This window comes from Oncorhynchus clarkii, chromosome 10, assembly GCF_045791955.1.
Source record: "Oncorhynchus clarkii lewisi isolate Uvic-CL-2024 chromosome 10, UVic_Ocla_1.0, whole genome shotgun sequence".
In the NCBI taxonomy this organism is placed as follows: domain Eukaryota; kingdom Metazoa; phylum Chordata; class Actinopteri; order Salmoniformes; family Salmonidae; genus Oncorhynchus; species Oncorhynchus clarkii.
Genome location: NC_092156.1, coordinates 29,351,868 through 29,376,740, shown reverse-complemented (window position 1 = coordinate 29,376,740; position 24,873 = coordinate 29,351,868). Strand labels below are relative to the sequence as shown.

Here is a 24,873-nt window from a genome sequence, read left to right as displayed (position 1 = left end):
ATATTTGAATGCTTGAATAGTTTTTTTTTATTGGCTAACAGTGACTATTACAATCAACATCATGCTTATTTTACTATTCAGTGATATCCTCAGAAATGTTTATGAACTAATACTATTTGAAATCCATTGTGCAATCTCCAATCAAAATGATGTCTCACATTTATAGTACAAACTAAAAGTTAAATTAGGCCTACAGTAAGGGGTAAGTGGTAATGTAGGACATGGTTAACTACAGTAAAATAATGTACTGTATTTGAAATGTTTGCATTGGTGAACTTGAACTTTTAACTAAAACATTGTTCTGCTACTGCTAGCTTACACATCAGTGTTATTAACAAGATTTTAGTATCGTTGATCATTACACCTATCATTTATAATGATTACAATTATTTAATGCTGTTTTTACTAAATGATAAAATTGTTATGTTATCATGGCGCATGTAAAATAAGTCAAAGTTGGTTGATCCCTCTAGCTACAGTATATAATAAGTCTAATCTCACAAGACAAGTTTTTTTCCAACCACAATCTTAGTCACAGGAACAGACTCACCAACAACCCAGCTCACCAGGCAGCAAATCTAAGAGAAGGCACACACTCCGGAAGCTCTGAAAAGTTGTTCTGAAAGAAAGAAGCAGAAACGCTTACTGAATTGAATGTTGTGTTAAAGGAGAAGGAAATCCCTTGTGAGACGAGACACATTCAAAACAATAAGTAAGTAATATATTATCTGACAATATGTAATTATGTATGATTAGATGAATCATCTATGTTTGTTATTACATTGTTATGACATATACAGTATTCAAGAAGATAGATGCCTTTGCATCAAACTAACTACACAGTACCATTAGGTCTTTTGAGGATATTAGAAAATCTTTGACTGTCTCAGCAGTGCAACAGAGGCTGGGTCAATAACACCAAGGCTCAGCCATGTAGCCTTTTAAGCTCTCAGAGCAGAGCTCTCTCTGGTGGTAATGTACTCTGATACTCCCAGGGGATGGCCTCTACCTATCTTTCTGCATCAGGCTCTCTGTCCGCTCTCCAACATCATCCCCATCGCTTTATCCATAGCATCCCTCTCTACTACTCACAGTAGTAGAGAGTAAGATTCAAACACACACACACGCTCTGTGTATAGAGGTTGATTTGTCATGCGGTTGTGCATTTAAGGTGTTTATTTAATATACGGATGATATGATAGACAAAGACATAAGAGAAAATGTGATCCAGCAGACCACTCTGTGAAATTGTCTTCATACATACATGGAAGGAATTCATTCATCTCTGTGTAAGTACAGTTATCTGTATGTTAGACCTTAAGGTCCCAGATGGCTTCATGTCCATGTTTGAATTATTGAATCATAAGCAGGTGTTGATGATGGCTTTGCATTTGCTTTGTTTGTGTGGGAAAGGTTCAGTTATTCTATTGCCATAACTGAATTCACTCCAAACTGTAAACATTCAGTACAGTCAACATGTTGTGAATGAGCTCACTGTGAGAAACTGTACTGTAGAGCAGGCTACTAATAGAAACCATGAATATAACCAAATCACAATTGCTCACTGTTAGGTTTTACATTTTTGCATGCAATTTATTAGTTAGATGTGTCTGAAACTGTGATTCTAACATGTCTTGTTTTCATGATGATCCATGATGTCATTGTCTACCAGGCTAGTTGTTTTTTAACAAGATCTGCACAGGAGGACAATTCAAATGTACACGGTTACATAAAGACTGTATCAGAGCAGAATAAGACAAGCACAACAATTAGATTATTCAGCTTGAGTTTCAGCTATACTGTAGTTAATGTGAAAAGATTCAATTAGCATAAGAAAAACAATAATGGTGTTTAAATGAGGAACAGACTATACGTTGTGGTGGGAGAGAGCTCATCGTTGATGTGCTACAGTTGGTAGACACTGTGGTTTTGTTTTTTTGTAAGTAGGGAGGGGTTGGCAATCATATGACACCGCATCAGAAAATAGCCTTTCTTCTCTGAGAGGAAGAAGCCATTTTGAGCCCCAGGTCCAGCAGCTTTAGATGAGTAGATGAGGATCTATAATGTACATCAAGTGACAGCAAAATGGCCACCAATTATGCATACAGACATTATCTCATAGAGTGGATAAGAGTCATTGTTCACGTGCTGCACAGTTTTATGTGCTCACTGTTTTACACTGAGCGTGTGTTGTGCCATGCAAATGGAACTGAAGTACACATTACACAATTATTTTTTTTTACAGTAATGGATCAGCAGAATAACAATATGTTAAAAAAAACAAACGTGACTAATGTTGAGCCTTAGATGATTTAATTTGTCAAGGGTATCATAAACCAAATTATTTGATGAGAATGAGATGGATGTGCTGGGTTATAAATGGGGATGTGTTTGAATCATGGTCCTGACCTCTCTCTTTCTGCTGTTCCACACATGTTGTTCTCCTCATGGTAGGCAGAGATCTTCAGAGTTTCACTCTGAGTCATTGTCAACCCCCTTCCTCTTTTCTAGGGCATCTACAGGGAAATAACAAAACAGTTTGTTTCTCATGCCATCCTTTTTCTGAGAAATAATTTAAATCCCCAGAATAATGATTCATTCTGATCAGCTTAGCGTGAAGAGAAATGTGATTATTTACAATGTGTCTCAGTAATGGCTGTCCTAATTTTCAGCTGAACTGTCTGGGAATGTTTTGTCAGTTATTTAAGTAAAGAAAGGGTTCCAGGCCTGGATAGAGTTTTGTATTAGCTACAGTTGTCATGAGGAAGTGCTAATAAATAACCAGCTTTGTTAGTCATCTGGGGGTGAAACATCACATGTCTAAAGCTGGTGTATTTTGAGGTCAGCTCTCTTATTATGTTTCAGAGAATCTCGATAAATGGAAGAAATTGTTAATGTCTAGTTATTAAAATGTGTATGACCAAACAATATTTCATCATGCCAAAATTCAGAAAGATAACCATGAATGCAGTCCCTCACTGCAGAAAAATTAAATAAAATTAGAATTTGTCAATCCTCTCATGGGATTTATAATATACTGAACAACCTGTATTTACATGACTGTGATGTGTTATCATTGTAACTCTTCCTCTAGACCACCAGTCTGAGGAGTCATTATGAGCAAGTCAAAGGGCCCAGAGTACCCTTCCTTCTCTCTGGAGACGGATGACAGGACAGATGATGAGAGGGCACAGAGCAGACAGGTGAAGAAGCCTGACCGGCTGGTGTCTGCCCTAGGCTTAGGCAGTTCGGGGGGGCCCAAAGCCCCCATGGACTCAGACTACCAGGATGAGCTGGAGGAGGCCGCTCCCAAGATTAGATTCAATCTCAATTTTGACAAGTGAGACAACGCATTCACAAAATATAATAACACATTCTGTACAGTATGGCGACAAATTGTGTTTAATGCCTGATTGTAGGGCTAAGTCACACTAATAACAGTCTTAATACTGTTTGAGAAAACACAGATGTCTTCCCTCAGGGAGGACATTTTTTTAATCTACAATATAACATGAGAGTAAGGTCTTTGTTTTGAAGCCCTTTTGGGAAAGACCATTCGTTTTTTGTTTTCCAATTGAAGAAGAAATGCTTTCCCAATACTAAAGTCTAAAATGTTTCTTTGTAGAGAAGTACGATGTTTGGAGGAGAACAAAGAGGACAGGGACAGCAAGAGGTTTGACATCAAGAGGCTGTTTGAGGCCGTGTCCACTGGTGATGTCATGAAGCTGGAGGGGCTGCATCAGTACTTGTATCAGTCCATGAAAAAGCTCTCCAACACTGAGTGTGAGGGGGACTATGCATTACAGTATATAGTATTGTATAATTGTAGCATTTTAGGGTACCACTTTACATTACAGTGCTATTATTGCTGTGTAACTACTTGTTTTATTACAGTGTAATGAGTATTGTAAACTAACCCTAACCCTAGCTTGATGTCCACACCCTGGCTCAACCCAAAACCTACCCATTAACCTAACCCTACCTTCATGTCCACACCCCAGCTAAACCCTAACTCTAGCCATTACCCTAACCATAGATTCATGTCCACACCCCGGTTCAACCTTAATAACCCTAGCTTCATGTCCACACCCCAGTTAAACCCTAACTCTAGCATCAATCCTAACTTTAACTTCATGTCCACACCCCAGTTAAACCCTAACTCTAGCATCAATCCTAACTTTAACTTCATGTCCACATCCCAGCTCAACTCTAACCTCAACCCTAAGCCTAGAGTGGTAATGCATTGTACCTATAGCTTTAACACTAACGCTGACCCTCAAGTGTATTATTTTATACCCCGTTCTTTCACCTCTTGCTCTCCTAGATCAATCGTATGGTAAAAACGTCCTGCTGAAGGCTCTACTGAATCTGAGAAATGGCAGAAATAACACAATTGAATATCTCCTTGACATCTCAGAGAAGATGGGGGACATCAAAGAATTAGTAAATGCTGCATACACAGACAGCTATTACAAAGGTGAACTGTCATATAACCCGATTTATCATTACTTGATGTTGTTCATCTATTCCACACGTCTCTGACAACTCAGTTTTATATACACAGCCCTCAACATACCAAAACAGTCATGTAACTGTATATGTCAGGCCATGCATGTTATGATATTCTATCCTTTCTATCTACGGATCAAATAGGTCAAACAGCCCTTCATATTGCCATTGAGAGAAGGAGCACCTATTTTGTTGAGCTATTGATCAAGAAAGGAGCAAACGTCCATGCCAAAGCCTGTGGGAAATTCTTCCAGCTCAACGATGGACCCAGCTTCTACTTTGGTGAGTGTGTCAGTATCACTGAGCCTTGAACAGTATCCTCCTCTGGTAGGTTTGACAACAGACTCCTCTACTTGTCAGGCGTCTAGTCGTCCCTCAGAGAATAATCATTCCCTTCTTTATGACTAAGGGAATTTTATTAAAGTGTTTTATGAAGCTTTATTTAAATTGGATTTACATATCCAGAAAATATTTCCAACAAGGTTGTCACTGTTGTGGTGGATAGGGTAATAGAAAGAACATTGAATTGAGGGAAAATGTGTTTCTAGGTGAGCTACCTCTGTCCCTGGCTGCGTGCACCAACCAGCCTGAGGTGGTGGACTTTCTGCTGGAGAATGACTACCACAGAGTGGATGTGAGGGAGAGTGATTCTCTGGGTAACATGGTGTTGCATGCCCTGGTGGTGTTGGCTGATAACACACCAGAGAACACTGACTTCATCACCTCTATGTACGACCACATCCTCACAACAGCTGCCCGCCTGCACCCCAAATGGAGGCTGGAGGACATCGAGAACAACCAGGGCCTGACGACTATAAAACTGGCTGCCAAGACTGGCAAGATCGGGGTAAGGGAGGAGTCCAATATGGAGTAATGCTGTAATGATGTTCGGCCCAATAAAGACCTTCTGGAGAACAGATCAACAGTTTGTTGTTTCCAAATTAAGTAATCTCATCTTCATTGTAATATGTTGTTCCTGTTAGACATTGTTCCTGTCATACAGTGCATTCAGAAAATATTCAGACCCCTTGACTTTTTACACATTTTTTTACGTTACAGCCCTATTGTAACGGCTTTCTTCTATCTCCTCTTCTGATGAAGAGGTAGAACAAGGATCGGACCAAAATGCAGCGTGTAGATTGCGATCCATGTTTTAATGAACAAATGTAAAACACGAATCAATACAAATACTACAAAATAAAGAACGTAACGAACGTAACGAAAACCTAAACAGCCTATCTGGTGAAAACACATAGACAGGAACAATCACCCACAAACACACAGTGAAACCCAGGCTACCTAAATATGGTTCCCAATCAGAGACAATGACGAACACCTGCCTCTGACTGAGAACCATATCAGGCTGAACATAGAAATAGACAAACAAGACATGAAACATAGAATGCCCACTCAGATCACACCCTGACCAATCAAAACATAGAAAATACAAAGTAAACTATGGTCAGGGCGTGACAGTACCCCCCCCCCAAGGTGCGGACTCCGGCCGCAAAACCTGAACCTATAGGGGAGGGTCTGGGTGGGCATCTGTCCGCGGTGGCGGCTCTGGCGCTGGACGTGGACCCCACTCCATGACAGTTTTAATCCCCCTCCTAAACGTCCCTAAATAGGTTACCCACCACAATGATAACATGGGACAGAGGGACAGCTCGGGACAGAGGTAACTCGGGACAGATGGGTAGCTCAGCACTGAGAGGAAGCTCAGCACTGAGAAGAAGCTCAGCACTGAGAGGAAGCCCAGGCAGGTAGTAGAAACTACCAGAACCTGGCTGGCTGGCGGTTTCAGCAGATCCTGGTCGACTAGCAGATCTGGGAGAATCTGGTCGACTGGCGGATCTGAGAGAATCTGGTCGACTGGCGGATCTGGGAGAATCTGGTCGACTGGCGGATCTGGGAGAATCTGGTCGACTGGCGGATCTGGGAGAATCTGGTCGACTGGCGGATCTGGGAGAGTCTGGTCGACTGGCAGATCTGGAAGAGTCTGGTCGACTGGCAGATCTGGAAGAGTCTGGTCGACTGGCAGATCTGGAAGAGTCTGGTCGACTGGCAGATCTGGAAGAGTCTGGTTGACTGACAGCTCTGGCTGCTCCGTGCTGACTGGCTGCTCCATGCTGACTGGCAGCTCTGGCTGCTCCATGCTGACTGGCAGCTCCATGCTGACTGGCAGCTCTGGCTGCTCCATGCTGACTGGCTGCTCTGGCTGCTCCATGCTGACTGGCTGCTCCGGCTGCTCCATACTGACTGACTGCTCCATGCTGACTGGCGGCCCTGGCTGCTCCATGCTGACTGGCGGCCCTGGCTGCTCCATGCTGACTGGCGGCCCTGGCTGCTCCATGCTGACTGGCGGCCCTGGCTGCTCCATGCTAACTGGCAGCTCTGGCGGCTCCTTGCAGACTGGCAGCTCTGGCGGCTCCTTGCAGACTGGCAGCTCTGGCGGCTCCTTGCAGACTGGCAGCTTTGGCGGCATCCTGCAGAAAGGCAGCTCTGGCGGCTCCTTGCAGACTGGCAGCTCCTTGCTAACTGGCAGCTCTAAGCTAACTGGCAGCTCTATGCTAACTGGCAGCTCTATGCTAACTGGCAGCTCTGAACAGGCGGGAGACTCCGGCAGCGCTGTAGAGGCGGGAGACTCCGGCAGCGCTAAACAGGCGGGAGACTCCGACAGCGCTGGAGAGGAGGAGGGCTCCGACAGCGCTGGACAGGCGAGGCGCACTGTAGGCCTGATGCGTGGTACTGGCACTGGTGGTACTGGGCCAAGGACACGCACAGGAAGCCTGGTGCGGGGAGCTGCTACCGGAGGGCTGGGGTGTGGAGGTGGTACTGGAAAAACCGGACCGTGCAGGCGCACTGGAGCTCTTGAGCACCGAGCCTGTCCAACCTTACCTGGTTGAATGCTCACGGTCGCCCTGCCAGTGCGGCGAGGTGGAATAGCCCGCACTGGGCTATGCAGGCGAACCGGAGACACCGAGCGCAAGGCTGGTGCCATGTAAGCCGGCCCAAGGAGACGCACTGGGGACCAGCTGCGTAGAGCCGGCTTTATGGCATTAGGCTCGACGCTCAATCTAGCCCGGCAGACACGCGGAGCTGGAATATACCGCACCGGGCTATGCACCCGCACTGGAGACACCGTGCGCACCACTGCATAACACGGTGCCTGTCCGGTCTCTCTAGCCCCCCGGTAAGCACAGGGAGTCTGCTCAGGTCTCCTACCTGGCATAGCCATACTCCCTGTTAGCCCCCCCCCAAGAAATTTTTGGGGCTGCCTCTCAGGCTTCCATCCGCGTCGCCGTGCTGCCTTCTCATACCAGCGCCTCTCTGCTTTCACCGCCTCCATTCTACGGTAACCCTCCTCGCACTGCTCCAGCGAATCCCAGGCGGGCTCCGGCACTCTCCCTGGGTCGGCCGCCCACCTGTCGATCTCCTCCCAAGTAGTATACTCCATACTGTACTCATCCTTGGGCTGTTCCTGTTGTTTCTTCTCCCGCTGCACCTTAGTGCGGCTACACTCCCCTGGTTTAGCCCAGGGTCCTCTCCCGTCGAGGATTTCCTCCCATGTCCAGAAATCCTTATTGCGCTTCTCCTCGCGCTGCTCCTGCCTGTTGACACGCTGCTTGGTCCGTTGGGTGTGGGTGATTCTGTAACGGCTTTCTTCTATCTCCTCTTCTGATGAAGAGGTAGAACAAGGATCGGACCAAAATGCAGCGTGTAGATTGCGATCCATGTTTTAATGAACAAATGTAAAACACGAATCAATACAAATACTACAAAATAAAGAACGTAACGAAAACCTAAACAGCCTATCTGGTGAAAACACATAGACAGGAACAATCACCCACAAACACACAGTGAAACCCAGGCTACCTAAATATGGTTCCCAATCAGAGACAATGACGAACACCTGCCTCTGACTGAGAACCATATCAGGCTGAACATAGAAATAGACAAACAAGACATGAAACATAGAATGCCCACTCAGATCACACCCTGACCAATCAAAACATAGAAAATACAAAGTAAACTATGGTCAGGGCGTGACACCTATTCTAAAATGTATTGAATAAATGTTTTTCCTCATCAATCTACACACTATACCCCATAATGACAAAGCAACAGGTTTTTAGAAATGTTGCAAATGTATTACAAATTTAAAAAATAAATACCTTATTTACATAACTATTCAGACCCTTTGCTATGAGACTCGAAATTGAGCTCAGGTGCATCCTGTTTCCATTGATCATCCTTGAGCTGTTTCTACAACTTGATTGGAGTCCACCTGTGGTAAATTCAATTGATTGGACATGATTTTGAAAGGCACCGATCTGGGGAAGGGTACCCAAACATTTCTGCAGCATTGAAGGCCCCCAATAACGAAGTAGACTCCTTAATTCTTAAATGGAACAAGTTTGGAACCACTAAGATTCTTCCTAGAGCTGGCCGCCCAGCCAAACTGAGCAATCGGGGGAGAAGGCCCTTGGTCAGGGAGGTGACCAAGAACCAATGGTCACTCTGACAGAGCTCCAGAGTTCATCTGTGGAGATGGGAGAACCTTCCAGCAGGACAACCATCTCTGCAGCACCTTTATGGTAGAGTGGCCAGATGGAAGGCACTCCTCAGTAAAAGGCACATGACAGCCCACTTGGAGTTTGCCAAAAGGCACCTAAAGAAACTCAGAACCTGAGAAACAAGATTCTCTGGTCTGAAGAAACCAAGCATGGTGGTGGCAGCATCATGCAGTGGGGATGTTTTTCAGCATCAGGGACTGGTAGACTAGTCAGAATCAAGGGAAAGATGAATGGAACAAAGTACAGAGAGATCCTTGATGAGAACGTGCTCCAGAGTGCTCAGAATCTCAGACTGGGGTTCACCTTCCAACAGGACAACAACTCTAAGCACACAGCCAAGACAATGCTGGAGTGGCTTCGGGACAAGTCTTTGAATGTCCTTGGGTGGCCCAGCCAGAGCCTGAACTTGAACCCGATCGAACATCTCTGGAGAGACCTGAAAATAGCAGTGTACCGATGCTCCCCATTCAACCTGACAAAGCTTGAGAGGATCTGCAGAGAAGAATGGAAGAAACTCCCCAAAAACAGGTATGCCAAGCTTGTAGCGGTATACCCCAGAGGATTTGAGGCTGTAATCGCTGCCAAAGGTGCTTCAAAGTTCTGAGTAAAGTGTCTGAATACTTATGTCTATTTCAGTTTTACATTTTTTATAAATGTACAAAAATTTCTAAAACCCTGTTTTTGCTTTATCATTATCGGGTATTTTGTGTAGACGGATGGGGGGGAAAAACAATTTTAGAATAAGGCTATAACGTAACAAAATGTGGAAAAAGTCAAGAGGTGTGAATACTTTCCGAATGCACTGTATGTGTTTATCATAATGTGCTACATCCTTCCATTATGTGTAAACCAATTGTTTTATTCCTCATCTAGCTGTTTAAGCACATGATGCATCGTGAGTTCCAGGAGAGGGAGACCAGAAACCTGTCCCGTAAATTCACTGAGTGGGTTTACGGACCCGTCCACTCCTCCCTGTATGACCTGGACTCACTGGACTCCTACGAGAAGAACTCTGTCCTGGAGATCATCGTTTACAGCAGTGACATTCCTGTGAGTCACATTTATATCAAAAGGATCAAATCATAAGCCCCTTTATACCTGGTGCTATCATGCATCCTTTGTCCTAATCTTGGCCACATTCTGATTGTGCCCAGATTTTCAGTCTACACATCTGTCCACTGCGTTGTGACCAAATTTGCTGATCCCTCCCTCTATGCAAATTATTTGAGAGGTATTCTTTTTAAATAACATTTATTTATTTTAAGACACATTTTGATGGCCTGAGTTAATGGTACCACCTGTCAATGATTTTAGAGGGCTGGATAATGATAATTTAAATGGTTTCACTTTCCAGATCCAGCTACACTTCCAGACACAATGCATGCCTGACTACCTCTGGTGGTCAGGAAGATCAGATCTCAATCACATCAAAATGCATCTTTTATTTATTTTTGTAGATTTTCTTTGATCTTTTATAAACAATACAAAACATTCACATACAAATGACAACATCGTATCAACATCAACTACATCACACCTGCCCCGACCCACTAGCACACATCCCCATCTCCAGCGCCCCATCACTCTGTTTCTCTCCATAGCGCACTCACTTTCAATTTTTAGATAGTAAAGCGTTTGACCTTTCCACTGTGTTAACGACGAACGATTGCTTGATTTACAGTTTTTACGATATGTTTTTTTAAAGATGATTGACGAGTAAAGTATCGTCCAACCCATTGGGTATCTCACTGCACCCCCTCTTATGCCATGTCTTGAAATATGCAGATTTACAGATTAAAAGTACATTTACATTGTAATACTTCTGAAAGCCAACTTTCTAACTCCGCCCATAACTTTTGGACTTTATAACATTCCAAGAAGGCATGGATTATTGAGTCATTATTAGATTTACACTTCAGACATGACTCTGCTGTTGTGCTGTAGAATTTGTGAATTTTGTCTCAATATTATTCTATAAATGTATTTATACTGGATTAAGTGTACATTTTCGTTAACTGTAATATTGTTTAATTATGGTCCAACATTCCCTCCATCTTGTGCCAACATCAGATATTTATTTTTAAGTCTGGGTTCCAATAGTTTATACTTTTTTTCTAAGAGATTGTCAGCTGGATAGACTCTCTGCAAGGTTTTGTATAGCTTACCTATCGTATGAATATCCTTTTCTGACTCAGATAGGATTTCCTCAAGATTGATCTGATGTCCAAAAGATTTTGAATCACAATTTTGTGATCGAAAACATTTACAGTGCCTTAAGAAAGTATTCCGCCCCCTTGAACTTTGCGACCTTTTGCCACATTTCAGGCTTCAAACATAAAGATATAAAACTGTATTTTTTTGTGAAGAATCAACAACAAGTGGGACACAATCATGAAGTGGAACGACATTTATTGGATATTTCAAACTTTTTTAACAAATCAAAAACTGAAAAATTGGGCGTGCAAAATTATTCAGCCCCTTTACTTTCAGTGCAGCAAACTCTTTCCAGAAGTTCAGTGAGGATCTCTGAATGATCCAATGTTGACCTAAATGACTAATGATGATAAATACAATCCACCTGTGTGTAATCAAGTCTCCGTATAAATGCACCTGCACTGTGATAGTCTCAGAGGTCCGTTAAAAGCGCAGAGAGCATCATGAAGAACAAGGAACACACCAGGGCAGGTCCGAGATACTGTTGTGAAGAAGTTTAAAGCCGGATTTGGATACAAAAATATTTCCCAAGCTTTAAACATCCCAAGGAGCACTGTGCAAGCGATAATATTGAAATGGAAGGAGTATCAGACCACTGCAAATCTACCAAGACCTGGCCGTCCCTCTAAACTTTCAGCTCATACAAGGAGAAGACTGATCAGAGATGCAGCCAAGAGGCCCATGATCACTCTGGATGAACTGCAGAGATCTACAGCTGAGGTGGGAGACTCTGTCCATAGGACAACAATCAGTCGTATATTGCACAAATCTGGCCTTTATTGAAGAGTGGCAAGAAGAAAGCCATTTCTTAAAGATATCCATAAAAAGTGTCGTTTAAAGTTTGCCACAAGCCACCTGGGAGACACACCAAACATGTGGAAGAAGGTGTTCTGGTCAGATGAAACCAAAATGGAACTTTTTGGCAACAATGCAAAACGTTATGTTTGGCGTAAAAGCAACACAGCTGAACACACCATCCCCACTGTCAAACATGGTGGTGGCAGCATCATGGTTTGGGCCTGCTTTTCTTCAGCAGGGACAGGGAAGATGGTTCAAATTGATGGGAAGATGGATGGAGCCAAATACAGGACCATTCTGGAAGAAAACCTGATGGAGTCTGCAAAAGACCTGAGACTGGGACGGAGATTTGTCTTCCAACAAGACAATGAGCCAAAACATAAAGCAAAATCTACAATGGAATGGTTCAAAAATAAACATATCCAGGTGTTAGAATGGCCAGGTCAAAGTCCAGACCTGAATCCAATCGAATCTGTGGAAAGAACTGAAAACTGCTGTTCACAAATGCTCTCCATCCAACCTCACTGAGCTCGAGCTGTTTTGCAATGAGGAATGGGAAAAAAATTCAGTCTCTCGATGTGCAAAACTGATAGAGACATACCCCAAGTGACTTACAGCTGTAATCGCAGTAAAAGGTGGCGCTACAAAGTATTAACTTAAGGGGGCTGAATAATTTTGCACGCCCAATGTTTCAGTTTTTGATTTGTTAAAAAAGTTTGAAATATCCAATAAATGTCGTTCCACTTCATGATTGTGTCCCACTTGTTGTTGATTCTTCACAAAAAAATACAGTTTTATATCTTTATGTTTGAAGCCTGAAATGTGGCAAAAGGTCGCAAAGTTCAAGGGGGCCGAATACTTTCGCAAGGCACTGTAAGTTGCATGTATTTGACAATATTGCTTTTCAGAATTACCAAGTCATTTACAGTTTCTATGCCTTTTTACATGTGGACCAATTTATCTGTGAATTCTGATAAGCTATCCAAGGATTGGTCCATAAAGTTGTGTTTTTAGAGAGTGATATTGGTTCTTGTAGAATACATTTAATTTTCTTCCAACTCTGAGGTTATTAATATTCTTAGCTTTATCCTTTGAAAATAGACACGTAAAAAGATTCTGGATATGAGCATCTTAATAGTCTACACCTGTCTAAAGAATATGGGCACACTCAGAATGGATCCATGCTATCTGATGGACAACATTAGGAAGGACACATGTTAGCACCAGGTATAAATGGGGCTCTAGATGCCATTTCCTGCTATTGTGCCCTTGAGCAAGGCACTTAACACCTAAACTGCTCCATGAGTTCTGCACTGTGGTTAACCCTGTGCAGCTGTTCTCCAACCTCTCTGTGAATCTGTGTCTCTAAAGAGAGAAATACTAAAATGTAGATATACTAGCATAAAAGTGTGGCTATATTATATCAATATTATAAAATATCATTTCAGAATCGCCATGAGATGCTGCAGATTGAGCCTCTGAACAGGCTACTGGAGGAGAAGTGGGACAAGTTTGCTGCTCGGATGTTTTTCTTAAACTTCCTGGTTTACCTGGTTTACCTCTCCGTCTTCACTGTTGTCGCCTACTACAGGAAGAAGGGAACGGTGAGGTCTTTGCATTATCACAATATGCTACATTATTCTAGCCTGGCTGGTCCCAGAGCAATTAAGTTTGGATCCATGCAAAAATCATTCAGATTTAGAGGAGATCAAATGATTATTTATGAATTGTTTATTGTCACATACAGGTGCAGTGAAATGTGGTGTTTTACAGGGTCAGCCATAGTAGTACGGTGCCCTTGGAGCAAATTAGGGTTAAATGCCTTGCTCAAGGACACATCGACAGATTTGTCACCTTGATGGCCCAGGTATTAGCAGCATACCATCCTGCATCCCACTGCTGGCTTGCTTCTGAAGCTAAGCAGGGTTGGTTGTGGTCAGTCCCTGGATAGGAGACCTGATACTGCATACGGCAGCCTTTCCTCTAGTCTAAAAAAATATCCCAATGCCCCAGGGCAGTGATTTGGGACATTGCCCTGTGTAGGGTGCTGTCTTTTGGATGGGACATAAAACAGGTGTCCTGACTCTCTGTGGTCACTAAAGATCCCATGGCACTTATTGTAAGAGTAGGGGTGTTAACCCCGGTGTCCTGGCTAAATTCCCAATCTGGCCACCTAAATATCACATCATGGTCACCTAATCATTCCCAGCTTACAATTGGTTCATTCATCCTCCTCTCCCCTGTAACCATTCCCCAGATCATTGCTGTAAATGAGAATGTGTTCTCAGTCAACTTACCTAGTAAAATAAGGGTTAAATAAAAAAATCTAAACCAGCAACCTTTTGGTTACTTGGCCAACACTCTAACCACTAGGCTGGCTACCTGCTGTCCAAAGACAGTTATTTTAACTTCAGCTTAATTTCTTCTCTCACCCTCTGATATCCAGCCACCTTTTACTCTGGAACATACCAGACAGGAGTACCTGCGACTCGCCGGTCAGCTTTTTATAACTGTGGGAGCCTGCTATTTCTTCATAAGAGGGGTATGTGTGATGTGCTTTGATTATATGAGGATTAAGGATTCAATCGATTCGCGCTAGATCCATGTTATAGCGCTGTTGACACTTAAAGACATTTTCTAATTGAGCCGACACCTGCAGCGTTTACCTTGAACGCTATCTCCATTAACTCGGTAAGATTGCCTTTAAAAGCTGTGTTGTCTGCAAGCGCGATTGGATTGAATCTCGGCCTAAATGTTTGAAATATAATTTAACAAAACTGTATTCAAAAGTGTGGTTGATCAAATGTTTTTCTTTTTCTATCCCAAGATATTAGACTTGAAGAGAAAACGTCCAAGCCTGGACACTTTGCTGATTGACGGATACAGTGAAATCCTTTTGTGAGTCGTACAAAATCTCTCTCCACACGCACTAATTATTTGATAGATTATGTATAACCTGCTCCTGCATACTTAAGCAATAACTAAGGGATTAGAAGAACCTCTAATAAGGACAACGCCACATCTTTCACAATGCCTTGCAAGCTTGTGGGCTAGACCCACACACTCCTACTGGTACACACTGTATAATAACATGCTGAAGTCAGAGCGGTCCAATGCAGTACTAGTCTATCTTTGATCCTGACATCTTAGGATACATTTTTCTAAGCCATGTTGATAATGTTTCTTGGCAGCTCTATGCATGTGTGTGTAGGAAGTTTGTGTTTCACTAGTGTCAGAGGTTATCTCTCTGTGATTCCAACTCTCTTCCGCAGTGAGTTGATGCAACGCTTGACTTTAACTTGCCTTTGTGTGTAGTTTTCTGCAGGCGATCTTCTTCCTGGCCTCCTCAGTGCTGTACTGCTGTGGTAGGGAGGAGTACCTGGGTTTTTTTGTGCTGTGTCTGGCTCTCAGCTGGGTCAACCTGCTCTACTTCTCCAGGGGATACAGACACATGGGCATCTACAGTGTCATGATACAGAAGGTACACAGGATACCAGGGCCTGTTTTCACAAAGAGTCTCTGAGTAGGAGTGTTGAAATAGGAACACTTGCCTTTTAGAACACAATGAATACAATTCTATGGAGAGAGGGGACCTGATCCTAGATCAGCACTCCTGCACTGAGACTCTAGAATTCAGTCCCTTTGACACTCTTACAGAGAAGCTACAGGATTCATTGCCACAGGGTATCTACCATTGGAACAACATTGGTGTTATGACCTAGCTGTAGTTATAATCCACAGTTCATTTGATACTCTCATTCTTACTCTCTTTTTTTTCCCTTTGTAGATGATCCTATGTGATATCTTGCGCTTTCTCTTTGTCTACGTTACCTTCCTCTTTGGGTTTTCAGCAGGTATTTCAACTCTCCTCTGTCACTTTTGCACGCAGGGACACAAACATAGCCTGTCAGTGGCTCATGAATTCAAAATGTATTTGTTTATTCTTCCAACATCATCAAAAGACCTATCAAAATTGCAGTTGACAGTTCCCTCGTACATTGACACTTCTAAACAACTGAAAACAATTGAGAGAATATAAGCAAACAATATGATTTATTTATATATTAAACGTTAAACGTTAGTGTATATATATATATATATATATATATATATGATCAATTATATTATTATATATATATATATATATATATATATATATATATATATATATATAAATATACACTAACGTTTAAAAGTTTGGGGTCACTTAGAAATGTCCTTGTTTTTGAAAGAAAAGCACATTTGTTGTCCATTAAAATAACATAAAATTGATCAGAAATAGTGTGTAGACATTGTTAATGTTGTAAATGACTATTGTAGCTGGAAACGGCAGATTTTTTATGAAATATCTACGTAGGCATAAAGAGGCCCATTATCAGCAAACATCATTCCTGTGTTCCAATGGCACATTGTGTTAACTAATCCACGTTTATAATTTTAAAAGGCTAATTGATCATTAGAAAACCCTTTTGCAATTATGTTAGCACAACTGAAAACTGTTGTTCTGATTAAAGAAGCAATAAAACTGGCCTTCTTTAGGCCTTCGTTAGACAAAGTGAGTATCTGGAGCATCAGCCTTTGTGGGTTCGATTACAGGATGAAAATGGCCAGAAACAAATAACTTTCTTCTGAAACTCGTCAATCTATACTTGCTCTGAGAAATAAAGGCCATTCCATGCGAGAAATTGCCAAGAAACTGAAGATCTCATACAATGCCGTGTACTACTCTTTTCACAGAACAGCGCAAACTGGCTCTAACCAGAATAGAAAGAGGAGTGGGAGGCCCCGGTGCACAACTGAGCAAGAGGACAAGTACATTAGAGTGTCTAGTTTGTCCCAAACTTGCAGCTTCATTAAATAGTACCTGCAAAACACCAGTCTCAACGTCAACAGTGAGGAGGCGACTCATGGATGCTGGCCTTCTAGGCAGAGTTGCAAAGAAAAATAGGTATCTCTGACTGGCCAATAAAAATAAAATATTAAGATGGGCAAAAGAACACCGACAGTGGACAGAGGAACTCTCAGAATCAGAACAACAGTTTTCAGCTGTGCTAACATAATTGCAAAAGGGTTTTCTAATGATTAATTAGCCTTTTAAAATTATCAACTTAGATTAGCTAACACAACGTGCCATTGGAACACAGGAGTGATGGTTGCTGATAACGGGCCTCTGTACGCCTATGTAGATATTCCATTAAAAATCAGCCGCTTCCAGCTACAATAGTCATTTACAACATTAACAATGTCTACACTGTATTTCTGATCAATTGGATGTTATTTTAATGGACAAAAAAATTGCTTTTCTTTCAAAAACAAGGACATTTCTAAGTGACCCCAAACTTTTGAATGGTAGGGTATATTTACAGTAGCTGTCAAAAGTTTGGACGCACCTACTAATTCAAGGGTTTTTCTTTATTTTTTACTATTTCCTACATTGTAGAATAATAGTGAAGACATCAAAACTATGAAATAACACATATGGAATCATGTACTAACGAAAAAAGTGTTCAACAAATCAAAATATATTTGATATTTTGTATTCTTCAAAGTAGCCACCCTTTGGGCATGCTTGGCATTCTCTGAACCAGCTTCACCTGGAATGCTTTTCCAACAGTCTTGAAGGAGTTCCCACATATGCTGAGCACTTGTTGGCTTCTTTTCCTTTCACTCTGCTGTCCAACTCATCCCAAACATTCTAATCTGGGTTGAGGTTGGGTGATTGTGGAGGCCAGGTCATCTGACGCAGCACTCCTTCACACTCCTTCTAGGTATAATAGCCCTTACACCACCTGGAGGTGTGTTGGGTCATTGTCCTGTTGAAAAACAAATGATAGTCCCACTAAGCGCAAACCAGATGTGATCGCGTATCGCAGCAGAATGCTGTGGTAGGCATGCTGGTTAAGTGTGCCTTGAATTCTAAATAAATCAGACAATGTAACCAACAAAGCACCCCCACACCATCACACCTCCTCCTCCATGCTTCACGGTGGGGACCACACATGCGGAAATCATCCCTTCACCTACCCTGCTTCTCACAAAGACACGGCGGTTGGAACCAAATATCTCAAATTTGGAGTCATCAGACCAAAGGACATATTTCCACTGGTCTAATGTCCATTGCTCGTGTTTCTTGGCCCAAGCAAGTCTCTTCTTATTATTGGTGTCCTTTAGTAGTGGTTTCTTTGCAGCGATTCAACCATGGTCGGATTCTAGCAGTCTTCTCTGAACAGTTGATGTTGAGATGTGTCTGTTACTTGAACTCTGTGAAGCATTTATTTGGGCTGCAATTTCTGAGGTTTAGTTAACTCTAATGAACTTATTCTCTGCAGCAGAGGTAACTCTGGGTCTTCCTTTCCTGTGGCGATCCTCGTGAGAGTCAATTTGATCATAGCGCTTGATGGTTTTGCTACTGCAAAGTTCTTGAAATGTTCCGGATTGACTGACCTTCATGTCTTAAAGTAATGATGATCTCTTTGATTATTTGAGCTGTTTTTGCCATAATATGGACATGGTCTTTTACCAAATAGGGCTATCTTCTGTATACCACCCCTACCTTGTCACAGCACAACTGATTGACTCAAATGCATTAAGAAGGAAAGAAATTCCACAAATGAACTTTTAACAAGGCACACCTCTAAATTGAAATGCATTCCAGGTGACTACCTCATGAAGCTGGTTGAGAGAATACCAAGAGTGTGCAAAGCTCTTGTTAAGATGGTGCCGAAGAGGATGGGTGATGCTTGTGCTCTTTTGTTTGTAACTTCGTTTTTTACTTATTTTGTACATAATGTTGCTGCTACTGTCTCTTATGCCCCAAAATAACTTCTGGATATCAGAACTGGAAGAAGCTTTTTCCTTTGAGTCCGCCGAAAAATATAAACTGCTCTCCCGGCAACAGGCCCAGATCCACGTCATTTGTGGAGAAAAGACAGAGGAAAAGAGGACGCAGATCGGGCTGCCTTTTGAGAATCCGTAGGCGAGCGAGTAAACTCCCACATCCATCAATTCTACTTCCTGACATGCAATCATTGGAAAATAAAATTGATGACTTACGGATGACCAACGGGACATTAAGAACTGTGTTTCACCGAGTCGTGGCTGAACGACGACAAGGATAATATAGTGCTGGAGGGATTTTCAATGCACCGGCAGCACAGAGAAGCTATGTCTGGTTAGACGAGGAGTAGGGGTGTGCGCCTTTTTGTCAATAACAGCTGGTGCGCGACGTCTAATATTAAAGAAGTCTCGAGGTATTGCTTGCCTTAGGCAGAGTACCTTATGATAAGCTGTAGACCACACTATCTACCAAGAGAGTTTTCATCTATATTATTCATAGCCATCTATTTACCACCACAGACCGATCTTGGCACTAACACCGCACTCAACCAACTCTATAAGGCCATAAGCAAACAAGAAAAAACAAGAATTATTACCGCCCTATAGCACTCACGTTGGTAGCCATGAACTGCTTTGAAAGGCTGGTCATGGCTCACATCAACAGCATCCTCCCGGATACCGTAGACCCATTCCAATTCGCATACTGCCCCAACAGATCCATAAATGACGCAATCTAAAATCGCACTCCACACTGCCCTTTCCCACCTGGACAAAAGGAACACCTATGTGAGAATGCTGTTCATTGACTACAGCTCAGCGTTCAACACCATAGTGCCCACAAAGCTCATCACTAAGCTAAGGACCCTGGGACTAAACACCTCCCTCTGCAACTGGATCCTGGACTTCCTGACGGGCCTCCCTAAGGTGGTAAGGTTAGGCAACAACACGTCTGCCACGCTGATCCTCAACTCTGGGGCCCCACAGGGATGTGTACTTAGTCCCTTCCTGTACTCCCTGTTCACCCGCGACTGCATGGCCAAACATGACTCCAACACCATCACTAAGTTTGCTGACGACACAATAGTGGTAGGCCTGATCACCGACAACAATGAGACAGCCTATATCGAGGAGGTCAGCGAACTGGCAGTGTGGTGCCAGGACAACAACCTCTCCCTCAATGTGAGCAAGACAAAGGAGCTGATTTTGGACTACAGGAAAAGGCGGGCCAAACATCAACAGGGCTGTAATGGAGCGGGTTGAGAGTTTAAAGTTCCTTGGTGTCCACATCACCAACGATCTATCATGGTCCAAACACACCAAGACAGTCATGAAGAGGGCACAACAAAACCTTATCCCCCTCAGGAGACTGAAAATATTTAGCATGGGTCCCCATATCCTCCAAAAGTTCTACAGCTGCACCATCGAGAGCCTGGTATGGCAACTGCTCGGCATCTGACCGTAAAGCGCTACAGAGGGTATTGCTTACAGCCCACTATATCGCTGGGGCCAAGCTTCCTGCAATCCAGGACCTACAGTATATAATAGGGGGTGTCAGAGGAAAGCCCATAAAATTGTCAGAGACACCCAAGTCATAGACTGTTTTCTCTGCTACCGGCCAGCAAGCGGTACCGGAGCGCCAAGTCTAGAACCAAAAGGCTCCTTAACAGCTTCTACCCCAAGCCATGAGACTGCTGAACAATTAATCAAATGGCCCCCGAACTATTACATTTACACCCCACCTCCATTGTTTTGTACACAGTCTGCTACTCGCTGTTTATTATCTATGTATAGTCACTTCACCCTACTGTACCTACATGTGAAAATGACCTTTAACCTGCACACTGACTCAGTACCGGTACCCCCTGTATATAGCCTCATTGTTATGTTATTGTGTTTCTTTTTATTATTTTTTACTTTAGTTTATTTGGTAAATATTTTCTTAACTCTTCTTGAACTGCACTGTTGGTTAAGGGCTTGTAAGTAAGCATTTCACGGTAAGTCTACACTTGTATTCGGTGACAAATAAAGTGTGATTAGAAGCTGTCATCAAGCCAAAGGGTGGCTGCTTTGAAGAATCTCAAATATAAAACATATTTTGATTTGTTTAACACTTTTGTGGTTACAGCATGATTCCATATGTGTTGATGTCTTCACTATTATTCTACAATGTAGAAAATAGTAGAAACAACAAAAAAAACTTGAATGAGCAGGTGTGTCCAAACTTTTGACTGGTACTGTATGTAAACAAAACTCTGTGAATGGACCGTAGTAAAGCATTCTCTGTCCCTTCACAGCGGTGGTCACTTTGTTGATGGAACCTGAATTGCCGGACAATAATACAGCACAGCCAATAAACAGTACAGATGGAAGAGGTCGTACCTTTTTCCTTCCCACTGAGGATTCGTGTATAAAACCCACCTTCAGGAACATCTCTCACACTATCATGGAGCTGTTCAAGTTCACCATCGGCATGGGAGACCTGGAGTTCACAGAGGGGTAATAATTGATTTTCCAGATGCTAAAAGGCTATTTAGATAGACATGTCTTGCACCCACCCTCTCATGCTAAGACAGACATTTTTGCTTCCATATACTGTACTAGCTATCATGGTGGGGAAATGGGCAGTTATTTAGGAAATTAGGAATGTGTTTTTTCTAGGTACCAGTACAAGGAAGTGTTTTACATGCTGCTAATCTCCTACATCGTGCTCACCTACATCCTGCTGCTCAACATGCTCATCGCCCTCATGAGCCGCACTGTGGAGAAGATGTCCCTGGAGAGCACCAGCATCTGGAAACTACAGGTGATCCACCATGGGTTCACTGGCAGACAGACAGATGTACTGACTGACTGGGAAATGGCACTATTTTTTATGTGTTGTTTGTTTTTGTGGATAGTTTGATCTTAGCTCATTCATTGTAATGAACACGTGTGTCTACAGCGGGCCATCACCATCCTGGATCTGGAAAGGAGCCTGCCTCGCTGCTTGAGAAGGAGGCTTCGTTCTGGGGTGGACAAGGACCTGGGGACCAGGGCTGGAGAGAAAGACCGCCGATGGTGCTTCAGGTGGCCAATTTATTTACATACTGTAGATGTTGAATCAATGATGAGAGAATAGATCAAATGAAAAAATGTATCTGACAAAAGTACAAGTGAACATACCTGTACATTCCTATTGGATAACATTCTATAGATTTGATTGCGTCCAATATCAATAGCATGACAATCATTCCCAACACTAACCCATTTCGACAGGAACCCATCATATCAGGAAAATATAATTTAAAGCCCCTCATACAACCCCAGCTGTGTAATTGTGCGTCTAGAATTAAATGACTGAATGCACTCCACAGCCGCTGTGCACAGCAGCACCACAGCCTGGTACATGGTGTGCTGCATCATTGATTGGCTTTCTGTGACAGCTGATGGATGTGTCATACACTCAGGGACAGTAATTGGAGCATGTGTCTGTCTATCTGTCTGTCCTCTCAGAGTGGAGGAAGTCAACTGGAACAAATGGAACACCAACCTGGGAATAATCAATGAGGATCCAGGGAGCGGAGATACGGCCAGGCTGTCCCCTACACACAGCAGCAGAACGCTAGGCAGAGGTATAGGCCTAGTGTGTGTGTCCGTTTGTGTGTGTGTTGGGAGAGAGAGAAAAACAATGAGTTTTTGGTTGGAGGCATTTTTACACCTTCTGGATCACATAATATTCTTCTGTCCAAATCAGTACTATTCAAATGTAAGTACACCAATCTAGTACCGAGTCGGACCACCCTTTTCCTCCAGAATTCTTCAGGGCATGGATTCTACAAGGTCTGGCATTCAAACGTTGCTCAATTGGTATCAAGAGACCTAATCTGTGGCAGGAAAATATTCCCTTCACCATTACACCACTGTCACCAGCCTGTACCGTTGACACCAGGCAGGATGGGGCCATGGACTCATGCTGCTTACGCCAAATCTTGACTCTGCCATCAGCTTGACGCAACAGGAACGGTGGTTCGTCGGAACAGGCAATGTTTTTCCACTCCTCAATTGTACAGTGTTGGTGATCCAGCTTGTTTTTCGCTGATAGAAGTGGAACCTGGTGTGGTCGACTGCTGCAATAGCCCATCTGTGACAAGAACAGACGAGTTGTTAATTCCGAGATGCCGTTCTGCGCCGTTATTTGCCTGTTTGTGGCCCACCTGTTAGCTTGCACGATTCTTGCCATTCATCTTCGACCTCTCTCATCAACAAGCTGTTTTTGCCCACAGGACTGTCGTTGACTGGATGTGTTTCGTTTGTCACACCATTCTCAGTAAACCCTAGACACTGTTGTGCGTAAAAGGCCCAGGAGGGTGTCCGTTTCTGAGATACTGGAACAGTGTTGTGCCCCTGCCAGAATCGCCCCCTTCTAATTTCCTTAATTTTGTCACTAGAGTCAAATACAGCGACATGGGCAGCAATGAAGAACAGGGGGGAGATTTTCGGCACAACACCGGCACACCTGGCACTAACGATCATACCACACTCAAAGTCGCTTAGGTCACTCTTTTTGCTCATTCAAATGTTCAATCGAACAGTAATGGGATGCCTCGATGCCCGCCTGCCTGCTTTATATAGCGAGCCACGGCCACCATTTTCGTGAACGGGGTACCTAATAAACTGGCCACTGAGTGTATATGGACATTAATATACTGTATCAGTCATTTGAGTGCATACAGATGAACATTTCAAACTCCTTTTTCTCTACAGAGAGGAGCTGGCGGGGGTTCCTGGGAAATGTCAGTCAAAGACAGCATACACAGCCTCAGCAACAAACACAAGTAGAGAGCACAGAGATGTCCTCTCTGTCTCCTCTCAACCATATCTGAAGTCTGCTCTCGCATCCTCCTGACCTAGATGGTTCTCTTTCTTGCAATGATTGTGATGTTTGGTTGTTTTACCTATGCACAGATTTCATGAAATTGCTAAAATGTATATGTACTCTGGTTTAGTCCTATCGTGTGATTAATAGGAGGGTAGTGGAGGGTTCTAGCCTCTAGAGGGCAGGTTTAAACAGCCAAAGAAACACATTCACTCCACTGTTATTGTGATTTGCAATACATTGATTTATTTACACTTCAAGCTGATTGTTATTCTGTTAAATCTATGTGCCCTAAAATGACTGCAATCTGTGTTGAGCAAATCGTAGAGATGAGATCTTATTAAAGGAAATCATTGCAGTAGTGGTCCTTAATCCTCATATGTTTACTTAAAATGTTGCAATAACATAACTGGAAAACTGTATAAATATATGGTTATTTTAATGAACTAATGTATTGACATACTTACCTGGCTACCCAGACTAATTCCTCAGACCGAAAGCCACACCCACAAAGGTTTGTTTCTTCTCTGCAATGAGTCTGGATTTGACTCTTAGACCTTTATTGAATGCGAACACATTCGGACCGTCTGATTGGTCCCAGAAACCAATGGGTTGGGCCATAAGTATAGTAATAACCAAAAAGATAACGCCAAAGATTTTTATAACTAACCTAAGACAGCCTGTCGTTTCCAAATGGGAGAAAATGTATCATATACTGCTTTGACATAGGATTTAAGGTATTTTGCCAGTAAAAACAACTGAGAAATGTTTATATGACCGTTTTACAAACATATTTTTACCATATTCTTGCCTTTTATACCTCCCGTGTGCATGATGACATGCCAGGGAAGAGTGGTTGTAGTGGTGTGCAGATGAGGGTGGTCATCTATTTTAATAAATCCATTGAGAATATACACCATCAAAAATAAATCCATTATTAATTAGTTTAGGCAGGTCCTAAGAAACATAAGACTAATGTATTTTCAAAAGAATAGAATGGCATATTGAGTTTAATGACTTTATTGATCTATGCAGCCTATATGACTGCGGCATGCACATGAAATCAGTTATTTTGTTAAAAAG

General features: G+C 42.7%; 1 protein-coding gene across 1 annotated transcript; it reads left to right on the top strand.

The window, feature by feature from the left end:
* The first annotated feature begins 559 nt into the window (after positions 1 to 559).
* Positions 560 to 24,236, top strand: LOC139418242 (transient receptor potential cation channel subfamily V member 1-like). Its single transcript, XM_071167539.1, has 17 exons — positions 560 to 712; positions 3,095 to 3,340; positions 3,626 to 3,783; positions 4,325 to 4,477; positions 4,654 to 4,791; positions 5,058 to 5,356; positions 9,960 to 10,136; positions 13,547 to 13,702; positions 14,545 to 14,640; positions 14,926 to 14,996; positions 15,414 to 15,579; positions 15,886 to 15,952; positions 21,230 to 21,431; positions 21,594 to 21,738; positions 21,877 to 22,001; positions 22,428 to 22,546; positions 23,679 to 24,236. Exons 2-17 carry the CDS (start codon positions 3,117 to 3,119, stop codon positions 23,795 to 23,797), a joined length of 2,415 nt encoding a protein of 804 aa, XP_071023640.1. The 5' UTR covers positions 560 to 712; positions 3,095 to 3,116; the 3' UTR covers positions 23,798 to 24,236.
* The last annotated feature ends 637 nt before the right edge of the window (positions 24,237 to 24,873 follow it).